This window comes from Sander vitreus, chromosome 16 (assembly GCF_031162955.1).
Source record: "Sander vitreus isolate 19-12246 chromosome 16, sanVit1, whole genome shotgun sequence".
Classification (NCBI taxonomy): domain Eukaryota; kingdom Metazoa; phylum Chordata; class Actinopteri; order Perciformes; family Percidae; genus Sander; species Sander vitreus.
This window is the reverse complement of record NC_135870.1, coordinates 13,314,530-13,325,992: the sequence shown is the minus strand read 5'-3', so window position 1 is coordinate 13,325,992 and position 11,463 is coordinate 13,314,530. Positions and strand designations below refer to the sequence as shown.

At 39.4% G+C, this 11,463-nt stretch overlaps 1 protein-coding gene and 1 long non-coding RNA gene across 2 annotated transcripts; one reads left to right on the top strand and one right to left on the bottom strand.

Moving 5' to 3' along the window:
- The first annotated feature begins 853 nt into the window (after positions 1 to 853).
- Positions 854 to 2,072, top strand: LOC144531723 (uncharacterized). Its single transcript, XR_013503245.1, has 3 exons — positions 854 to 976; positions 1,305 to 1,388; positions 1,486 to 2,072. It is a non-coding gene; the product is annotated as an uncharacterized LOC144531723 (long non-coding RNA).
- A 920-nt stretch (positions 2,073 to 2,992) lies between these two features.
- On the bottom strand, positions 2,993 to 7,035 carry prdm12a (PR domain containing 12a). Its single transcript, XM_078271347.1, has 5 exons — positions 6,675 to 7,035; positions 4,963 to 5,153; positions 4,654 to 4,809; positions 4,287 to 4,401; positions 2,993 to 4,055 (listed from the first exon to the last, which is right to left on the bottom strand). The coding sequence occupies exons 1-5, from the start codon at positions 6,892 to 6,894 to the stop codon at positions 3,622 to 3,624; spliced, it is 1,116 nt and encodes a 371-aa protein (XP_078127473.1). The 5' UTR covers positions 6,895 to 7,035; the 3' UTR covers positions 2,993 to 3,621.
- Positions 7,036 to 11,463: the final 4,428 nt, after the last annotated feature.

Genomic DNA, 11,463 nt, shown 5'->3' with positions numbered 1-11,463 from the left:
CAAAGTTATATTAGATTGTATTGTAGCACTGAGAGAGAAACGCCAGTCAATGCTATATTGCACCCATTAAATAATGTATTTACTATTTTATATAGCTGAGGTGAAGACTGATTTACTGACATGGTTTGTAGTGAAGCAGAAAGACTGTTTTTTTATTCTTAGGAATTTTTTTTCTTTACTTGTAAATACTAAAACATACACAAATACCACGATGATGATGATGATGATGATGATGATGATGATGATGATGATGATGATGATGATGATGATGATGATGATTGAAAAGTAATTCTTGTAAAAAACCTTTACTTATTTGTTAAATTATGAAAGAAATGGTAAGACTTCCTTTACTTTATTTGTTACAACCTCAGTTCTACTCCTAGCTTTGAGTTGAGTTGAAGGTTGCAAATTGAGAAGAAGAAGCTGAGATTTTAATGTGTGCATGAAAATGATCCAGTGATTTTGTTACTATATTTATCTTATGTAATGAAATATACTGACAAATATACATCCAAGTCTTGGCACCTTGATTGCAGTTGTTGTTATTACAAAGAAATCCTCATGATGGACATATGAGTATTTAGTTTTTATTTATTTATACACATTGTATGAAATGATCCCTTATCATAAATGTATACACTGTTCTTATCTTAATTAGGCTACTGTCTGTCGCAATATCTCATTTTGTTCTTCGGTTTGATGTCTTTGAAGTAAACATGCAATGGGAACCTTAAGGAAAAAAAACACATAACAGTTATAATATAAATATACGTCCTGTACCTGTGTGGTGGCCCTCAGTTCACTGACATCAGCCAGTGGAGTACTAGAGTCTCTGTAACTGAAGAAACGCTGTGTCATTGTCTTGCAGTGTCAGTGCACACACATCATTACACTGACCACATGGGAACAGAGGACTTCAAGACTAACTCGTAAAGAAGAAATTAAAGTGGAACTATGCTGTGACTGCTATTCTCTGGTAAGTATTTAAACTTTCTGATATACACTCATAGCATTTTTTTAAACAGACAATTTTGTAGCAAACAGGTTTTATTAACTAGATGTTATTGTGATGAATGACATGTTTGCTCCCAAGCCTTATTCTTTTCACTGTGGGGATAAAAACATTTTAATAAAGTAAAGACTTATAACATGAAATGCATGGTAGGATTGGGTGTAAAATGGAGGTGTAAACCTGATAGGGGTGGGATCAGGTTACCTGCCACAACATTATCTCAGGCGCAGTGAGGCTGATACTAAACAGATAAAAGAGGAATTCATGTCTGTTTCACATTGTCTTCCTTCAGTTCTGTGCAATGCCGCTGAATGGATAGCTTCTTGCTGTGGCTCCTCAAAGAAGGACAGGGTAGCAGCAGGATGACCAAACCAGTGTAAAGATGCTCCTTGCTTGGGTGAAATGGTATCATTTTGGCATAATGATCTATGTAGGTCTGTTGGCTAAATTGTCTTGTTTTCCTCACTCTGCAGGGCAGAAAGTGTGGACAGTCTCTAGGGATGAAACAACATTCAGTCAAAATCCTCCCTAATTCCTCTGGACAGAAGAGATGCCCAAATTTCCCCTCCACCTTATTTATCTCTGAAGTGTATTCACTTGCAGCACATTGATCTGTGTTGCTCTGTACTTGTTATAATGATGACTTGTCCAAAAACTCCTTGTTGGGAAGTTGGATGATGTTTGACAGCAGACAAGTGTTGCAGTGGCTCAGAAGTAGCTTACATCTACTGTATGTACAAATCATTTATATGGTAGAAATGCAATGTGGTACAGCAAATTAATCAAATTAATTAAATACATTGTTGTTAAGATCAAGTAATATTTGTCATTAAAGTGTCCTTACCCTGTTTCTCCAGGAGAGGCCCACTTTTCTCAAATGAGACTCGCTTTTTGTGATTATCTGGCGCCATCATGTGGAAGACAAAATAACTGACATTACCTGTTGACTGAAGAGAGGCGGGTAATTAAGATATGAAATGAGAATATTTCAAAGTTTTTAATCACTATCTTAACATTAAGGAACTTTTCATTACTAAAGATGGTCAGCATTCACAACTTAGTGCACATAAAGTATAAAATAAAAAAAACATTTTCAATAATACCACCTCTTTGACATACATAAAATACTATCAGTTTTGTTATGTATCAACTATTTATAGCTACTTGTATGTGCATTAAAGTGTTTTAATAAAGATAGAATAGAATTGTCTTCGGGCAGTTAATTAAAACAACAAAATAAACACACACACACACACACACACACACACACACACACACACACACACCAACCACATTGACAGTATGAACACTCCAAGTAATAAAATACCCATCATTTCAAAAAAGCATTTCATGAAGCAAAATATTACCGTTGTCTCTAAGAATTGAGCAGCCAACTGCTTATACAGTTGCAGCGGCTGGGTACCACTCTGGACACGTTCCAAGTCCATCACAGATCTAACATAGACATAAAACACATTCGTACCTGCTGGCCAATGTGATGTTTACCTGTCTAGGGTTTGACCCCACCACTTACCTGCTGGTGTACTAGCGTCCCCTTCCTTGTGATGCTGAACAGAAAATGGATTGAGGGAAAGCATCACCTTTCTGGATTTCACCTCTAAAATCATTCTAATATCACCTACAAAAACAAACCATTATTTAGAAGGACCTTGGCAAAGTGTGTTTCTAATAATGTTTTTTTCTTCTTCTTAATAACAGAAGTGTTTAAGCGATGGACTCTTTTCTGTTTTTATTTCAAACTTTGAATCATCTTTGAAAAATAATATTGTCTTTTTTTCATTGGGAGTACAGTGATTTAAACTGTATTAAATTAAATTATTAGACAAAGTCCCTGTTAACTACATGACAAAACAGGAATTGACTATATGCTCAGAGTTTACAGTATGCTGGATGGGAGCCTTTACAACAGCAACAGGTGTTTGATGGGTGAGTTACTACAATAATTAGGCTACCACCATATGTAATATCATATCATATTTATTTAGAATAGAAGAAAGCACAAATGTATTTACATTCACATGTACAGTTGCATACAATACAATTTTACAATTACACAACAGTATAGCATACGGTGTGTGCAAGGTTAAAGTGACAATTTCAGTTTACTGTGTGGAAGGATGCAGCTGTAACAATGTACACTGGTGGTCACGTCCCTTAGTTTCTACTTCCTGTACAAATCTCTGACTGTTGTTTTCACCTGATGTGATGCAAAATAAACACTGTAAAAATGTAGAAAACATCTGTTTTGTCTCACATTTATAGTGATATATATGACACTTGGTTCAAAGATTACACAGATAATAACAACTTATTTGTATAATCTTGAATCGTTTTTTTAGCATAGGCTATTTCAGCTTTCCAAAATACAGACAATCATTAAAACATATTTCTGCTGGAATTTTGATCATAAAGAAACAAGCAATAAAAATAAGGCAACGTATTCAATTGTCTTTGTGAGCTGCTTTACTGTCACGTCAACTCATGTATTTCCTTAGTGACGGCCTGTGTCATCTGCTTTACTTCTCCACTACAGCTATAATCTAAAGTGCAACGTTGTTCTGCGTGACTGTCCCTCCGTGTTTCTGTCATCATAGCACCATGGTGGGGATGTGGTGCAACAGTGGCCTCTGGTGCTGATGGGGCATGGCCGTCATCTGTGGGGGAGGAGGGGACACTTTGGATGACACGTCGGCGGCGTGCGCCACCGGTTTGTGCCGCGCGCTCTTCTGGTGCGCCCTCAGGCCCGCCAGCTGGGAGTAGGCGCTCTGACAGACGTGACACTTGTAGGGCCGCTCGCCGGTGTGCAGGCGCACGTGGTTTCGGAGCGTGGACGACTGGCTGAAACGGCGGTTGCAGAAGCGGCAGACGAAGGGCTTGTCCAGAGTGTGGATGCGCATGTGGGAGCGCAGGTTGCTGCGGGAGTTGAAGCCGCGGTGGCAGATGACGCAGCGCATCCGACCGGCTGTGGTGGTGGAGGCGGGTGGGGAGCAAGAGGAAGGGCCGTCACAGGAGTGGGGGTCATCTGGGAGACGAAACAAAGAGGAGGGAGATGAGATTAAGTTGGTCTCAAATGGGGGTTGCTGATGTGTAGCTGTATTTTATGTTTCTAAAAAACTATCAAACATTTTGATCTAAAAATGAACCACAGTGAAATAAACTGGCTAACATGTGTTTGCCTTAATGAGACTCACTCAAGCAATGACAAACCAGACAAATAAACTGTAATGGCCCTGATATTGATCCAATGACTCACCATTCCTGCTTTTCTTTAGGTGTTCTTCATCTATTCCCGGAACTCCAGGGATTCCCAGGAATGTGTTGTGGGTGTTTCCATACCAGACAAGAAGCTCCTGGTCTGGTGGGATGGTCTGAGGAAGGAAGGAAATAGAGAAAAGGTCAGATAATCAATATGTGATTTCAATGTGCTGCTATGTGACTGCTGCAACCTGACAATGAAATTACAGAAATCATATAGCCTACTCAATTCTCCCTGTGGCCACCAGGCGGCGCTGCTCCAGAGGACATTTGTTGTCGTCAATAAAATCTCATTAAGCCACTGAAGGCCCAGTCAATGTTTACAGACCTCCAGTAGGCCTACTGCAAAGAAAGTTCATTCTCACCTCCACCGCCTTGTAGAAGATGCTGCTGCCGATCTGCACCACCTCCAGGTTTTGCTCCTGCTCATTCCGGGCGCATTTTATGTAAGTCATCCAGCTGCGTTGGTCCTCCTGGCTGGCATCGATGAAGTAGCGCACCGTGCCGTCTTCATTGAACACCTGAGCTCGCACAACAGCGAGGAAAAACGCGTCAATATTATAAGGAAGTTATAAAACACTGTCTCAAGCACAGCAGCACAGGATCTTAGGCTACTGCCCTGCAGGCTGAATGAATGACGTCAAGACTCATCAGAAACTGAAGTCTCAACTCACCTCCCACATGAGGTTGTTATTCTTGAGCAGGTCCACGTGTTCAGGGGACAGGACTCTGCCTGTGAAAGGGCCCATCTCGGTTCCTGCTTTGATCCAGGTCTTTGAGAAGATGCCCAGCCCTTCTCCAGGGACCGAGCTCTGAGCGATGATCACTTCGCTGGGCAGCACCAGGCTGGACAGCTTCTGCACCTCTACAAATATAAAGAAGAAATGTGAGCATGAAAATATATATATATATTTAAAACATGTAGATGTTAGAATTAGAGACTGAGCATCAATGTCTTCAAATGGATTTCTATAAAAATGTGCACGAGTAAAACTGCACATAAATGTAATTCCGATAAAGCAGAGTATCTGTTGTTCAGCAGGGTGAGTAGATGCCAAAACGTCCCATGAAACAGGATTGCTGGAAAAGTCCTAAAAGCAGCAAATGGACTGGATCTTATTTTAGTCACGAAATATTAAGCTACACTTTATCCTCCGTTTAATTCGATTATCTGGTTGAATTGAAAGTTTTTGTTGTGCAGAAAAAAACCCCTCGGAAAGCATTTTCATCCACACCAGAAAGGGGGAAAAGGAAGAAAGAAAACCGTGCGCTTCTTTAATGTCAAAATCAAAGATTTTTTTTTTTTTTTTTTAGGCTGCGAAAAAAGCTGAGCAGAATAGAGGTTAAATGGTCCTCTATTGCCCAGGGTCCAGCAATTTGTCATGCTTCAGATGTGATATTCATTAAAGTTTACTGGAAAAGCAACGGCTAATTCCAAATTCATTATCCTTTTAAGAACTTTGTAGCAATAAATTTGCGCTGAATGAAACGAGGAGTTGTTAAAAAGACTCAGGAATTTCTGCAACAAAAAAATGGAAAGGCGATTAGATGGTTGACATGCAATGAATAGCATTAGATTTAGCTTTCACGGTGTATTATGCGAGGAACAGCAAATCTTTTAAGGAGAGAGAAAGAGAAAAGCTCCGGAGCCCCATAGCTGCCAAGAGAGGAAAAGAGACTGTCCGGAGATTGATGAATGCGGGATAAAAACCTGGGACATCTCAAAGAAAGGAAACCTTTCTCTCCTCGAGGTTTAAGTGGAAACTTTCCCAGGTCAAGCACAAAGTTAACCAAATGAATTTAATGCCCTGCGTCTTTCAATCAGCGGCAGTTACACGCCTAACAAGCCTCTAAACGCGAGGTCTCGAAACTCTGAAAGGGTAAACGCGTTAAATGGGTCGAAATAAAAGCAGCAAAATGACGGAAAATGCTTAAAACAGCAACAAGTTAGTGAGAGAAACTTTGGGAAATAATGTATGAGACGGACAGTAAAAGTTATTTTAGTTTCTGGTGGAGTTCTTCTCGTAGTTATAGGCCCTATGTGATGGTATTATTAGGACGAAATGCCTAAATTAGTGGGGGGAAAAAAAATGTCCTCTTGGATTTCAGTGATGCACATTTGTGTGGAATTGCATAATGATCTAATAGGCCCATAAGCACATTCTTCATGAAAACATTTTCATTGAAACTGTAATCAAATCATGATTATTTTTTTTTATTCCATAAAAAATACACATTTAACTTAAATAAAACGTGTACAAAAATCTCTAAAATTAGGCAGCAAACCAGCAATGAATAACTTCCAAACATATACAACAATATGATAAAACAATCAGGATTCAAATGAAATAAAGTAGTCCCATAATAAAGCAGCATGTCAGCCTACCTCCGGCGAAGGACTGAGCCAGCACCTCGGCGGTGAAGGCGGTCTTGGGGCTGCTGCCGCTCTGGCGCTCCTCCGCCAGGTGTTCGCCCAGCACGTTCCTCCACCTGCCGTACAGGAAGCTGTGCAGGATGTCCGAGGTGATCACGTCTGACAGCGAGCGGCTCGGACACTTAAATCCAGACTTGAGAGCCAAAGCGTCGGCGGGTAGCACGGAGCCCATGTTGCAAATGAAAAAAAAAAAAAAAGAAAACCTTGAAATGATAACAGCTGCAAGTGGAGCGATAAAAAAGAAGCAGAAAAGAGTAGAGGAAGAGGTGGACACCCAGAGCTGCTCCTCAGTGCGTCCTTCTGCTCCAAACTGTCTGTGCGTAAAGCTGCCCTGCCAGGCTGCGAGGCTCTCTTTATATAGGTGGCCAGTGTGAGCCCTGTCTAATTACTTATTAATGACACACCCCTCACCGTGTGGACCTGCCCGCTGCACTGCCAAGCACCAGCAGAGACTTTCTAAACACACAGCAGAGAGAGAGAAACTTTATTTTAGTAAATCCTGCAGAGAGCTGGACTTTAAATGAATGCAACATGTTTGTGCAAAGCTGCAAATGCATGCTGACTGACTAAAATGCATAATACATGTTTAAGTATTCTAAAGATTGAAAACTTTCAGAATTAAAAGTGCTTAAAAAGCCTAAGAGGGTTGTAAAAAAAAATTAAAGCGAACAGAATGTATAGGCTGCATTCTGTAGCACATATGGATATTAATTTTACGCTGTTTAAAAGTAGGCTATTAAGAATGCAACAGGGTTTGAGAATGTAAAAAGAATAAAATAAAGAACATTTTCCGTGATGAGTTGAGTTTTTTTGGGTCATTGAGTCTGGGAGTTGCTCGCCCATTTTTTTCTCATGCATTTGGTATTCATGCGGTGGTAATATTAATTTTTTTGTAAGGAGTTAGCGCGGGAATAACAAGAATGGAAACAAACTCGACGTGTTTTTTTTTACAGCATTGTTCGCATGCAAAAAATGCAAAGCTGCTTTGACGTGGTTCACTTTTTCAAGCCCTTGTTGAGGTAAGCGGTTTAATATTCATGGCTGTTCGGAGCCCGCTCGGTATTGTGACAACGTTTAGATGAGTATATACGGTCCTTTTCTTCTCTATAGTCACAGTCCTCTGTGTTTTTTCCTCTCTTGCCTATTTTTCGGGCTTGATGGACTGGGGCTAAATGGGCAGTTTTCCTTCTTTTCCAGCAGAGAGGACATCTTTATTCCATCCCCGGCTCACAGGTTTCCTATTCAGCTCCCCTCCAAGTAATGTCAGGGCCCTGAAAAGTGCTGCAAATCAATCTTTCATGGTGTTTTGAGGACAATTTGACATCCATGCACTCCTCTTTTCACTCCAACAACTACAAGGGGATTGTCCGGAAAAATGGGCAAGTTGTGCTCTCTTTCTCTTTCGCTCTCTCTCTCTCTCTGGACGAATATGGATTATGGCAATGTAATGGGAAAGAAGAAATGGCAACTAAATACAATAGCGGAGGTTTTTTTTTTTTTTTAGCTGAGGAGATAGTGAAAAGGCAAGGTGAGTGACAGGGCACGAAAAAAGATTACTGTGAAACAGCTGCTTTTTATGAGCGGGCCCCTCCTACATTTGTCTCCTTTTCCCAGATGAAATTTCTCCTCCCTTTCAACGGGATTCTTTCTCATCTAGATTGATTTACATTTATAGCATTCATCGCACAAATCCGAGGTAAATGGTGGGGGACAGGAGGGTGGGGCCGCTTCTTTATTAAAGAGGAATTAAATGAATTGAATTGGGGTAACGCATGGATTTGATTTGCTTATTTATGCATTAACCTATGGCATTATGTGGAGCTGGTAAAGCCGCGGGCATGTCAGCAATAGCAAATCATCCTGCTTAGCTGTTTCATTGTAAACCAATTTAAGCTTTTATTCTGTCCATTTAAAGCTTATCAATTTAATGTGGATGATTGACAATTATTGCACAAAGAACGCGGTAATTGTTTTATTTCAAAGAGCTGGTGGGAAACCTATCAAAGAAAGGCATTTGTTTGTGGAGAAATAGCAGAGTTAACGCTTATCAGGAGAGAATATAACGTGGAGAAAATAGACTCGGTGATGCAAAAATAATACATGTGAACGTCTAAACTTTAATGACAAAATAACCGAAAGTAAAACACAAATTATAAAATAGAATAAAATGATTAGATTTTGCTTGAAAAGTTGCATTTTTGTATGTATGTATGCACCTTAGAAAATAACAATCTATCCGAAAAAAAGGTGAGTTATAATCCCCATTAAAACACACGTGGCTAAAAAATATTCCTAGTCACATTATGATTCAGCGACTCACACTCTTAGCTTTCTGCAGGGAAAACACACACACTTCTGCAAACTGCTGTCGTCCAACCAGCTGGGAGGAAAGAGTGCAGAGTCTCCGGGGATCCTCCGCAGGGTCATTAAAACCAGATTAAGGTAGCTGTCACAGTGTGGAGGAGACTGAAGATCGGCTCATCTGTTGCAAAGGTGAGAGAGGTGCTGGAAGTCCCTCCTCCCCCCTAAAAAGCTTTTCTCCCCCTCTCTTGTTGGACAGGACAGGGGCGGGGGGGGGTCAGGACACCTGCCTGTTGTGGAGGAGCTGTGTACCTCAATTAACACAGCAAGGGAAATCGGTTTTAAATTGTTTAGCCTCAAATATTAAATTGGAAAAGTGGATTTATTCTCAACAATTAAAAAACTTTACTCAATTAAATGCAAAACACCACTCTCCACATACATTTGATTAATTCTATTTCTCCAGTGTTGGAAAGTAGCCAGCACTGATTCAAGTACAATTTTGAGCCACTTCGGTAATTCCATTGTATGTTTATCTTCCACTCCACCACATTTGTCTTACAGCTTCAGTTGCTTTGCCAATTGAAATTATAAATACAAAATATAACCAGCTAATAAATTATGTTTTAATGTTATAGATTACAATTAGCTCCCCCTTTACCAGCTGCAACATTAGTGTTACTTACACATTAGTGCATAAATACCTATAATCCAATAATATATTATTTTAAAATGGGCCATGAGTACTTTTACTAAATATATTTTAATGCTAATACTTTTGTATTTTTATTTAAGTAAACATTTGAATGCATGACTCTTACTTATACGTATTGCTATTTTTACTAAAATATCTGAATTCTTCTTCCACCACTGCTCTTTTACAGACAATCCAAACAGATCAATAAGGCTCAATGAGAGAACCGTTCATGAGTAGTTATTTAAGAGTGATGCATGAGCCTCAGTGCTGGGAGAAAACGTAGAAATACCACAAGGTGATAAATGTATTTAAAGTAGTCATTGTGCATGGGCTCCTTCCATCAAGTTATGTTATTGTATCTTCATGCAACATATTTTATAAGTTGATAATATATTTTAAGGTAACATTTCAAAGTAACTAGTAGCTGACAAAAAAATGTAGACTAAAAATGTGCAATATTTTCCTCAGATTTGCAGTAAGTACAAGCATAAAGTAGCAGAAAATGCAAATACTTAAGTACAGTAAAACTTTCTACCACTGAACACAACAGTTTAAATAATAATTCCAAATAAACAATTCCTTGCAACAACTTCTATCAGTGTATATGTTTGGTAAATTTTGAAGTCAGATTGTTGTGATATAACATTTAATTGCATTATATTATGTAGCCAATAGTCAAGTCTAAGTAGCACAAAGTATTTTGTCACTTTCCCCTTAAATAAATGAAACACTGAGCATACTGTATCATAGTCTAAATGCCTGTTTATGCATAAAAGGAGAAAAGGTGCTCAATAATTGTCTGTATTAATAAAAAAAATCGTGCCTCTCAACCGGTCTTTGAATGATCCTGGAACTAAATCAGACGGTGACAAAAGACCCCCAGGTCAGAAGTGTCCTCGGGGAGGCAGTGTTGAAAAAAGAAAAAGAAGAGGATCAAAATCAAGGGCTGGATTTGGAAACAGCTGCACCACATCAATGCAGTGGACGGTATGGGGCCGTGCAGGGTCCACTGTGGCAGGAGTCTCCCTGCTGAGTGCAAAGATGTGCAGTGACAAAGCTGGAGGGGGTGAAGAAGGACAAGACAGGAGAGCTGAGGGATGGCATGCTGCTGCAAGGATGGAAATCTTACATGGATTGTTGTAGGGAACAATGAGACAGTGTAGGAAATCTGCTACTATTGAGCAAGGCAAAGATTGAAATTTGTCATGAAACTGTATTCTGACAAACGAACCCAATTCTGTAGTGGCCAAAACATGAAACACCAGTCTGTTTGAATAATAAAAAAATAAAAAAAAGGAGTCAACTTTGAATTGTCATCACACTGGAAACCTCACCTGATTGAGTATGTATGACATTGTATCAGGCTGTAGAGAAACAGGACCAGATATGGATGCTGATACCAGACCGGTGTTATATTAAAGATTGCGCTCATATACCAAAATCTCCCATAAAATCAGGTGTTAAGAGAAAATGTCATTTGGGGCAAGTTGACAGTTACTATTTTTTTTCCTTTCACTACACACAGCACAATTTCAACACTTTTCTTAGTCAGAATATTGTAAGTGGCTGATTAAAATGTAATTTTCCCCTTAAAATAAACCAGGAACAATTACTGCATGTGCTATTGCTTTAAAATAACTGATTGCAAAGTGTAGCTGTGGAAAAGTGCTGCAGTTAACATTAAGAACTTACGATAGTTTATATCAACCACAAGAGAGGCTTGCGGAAAATTTATTTGAATGG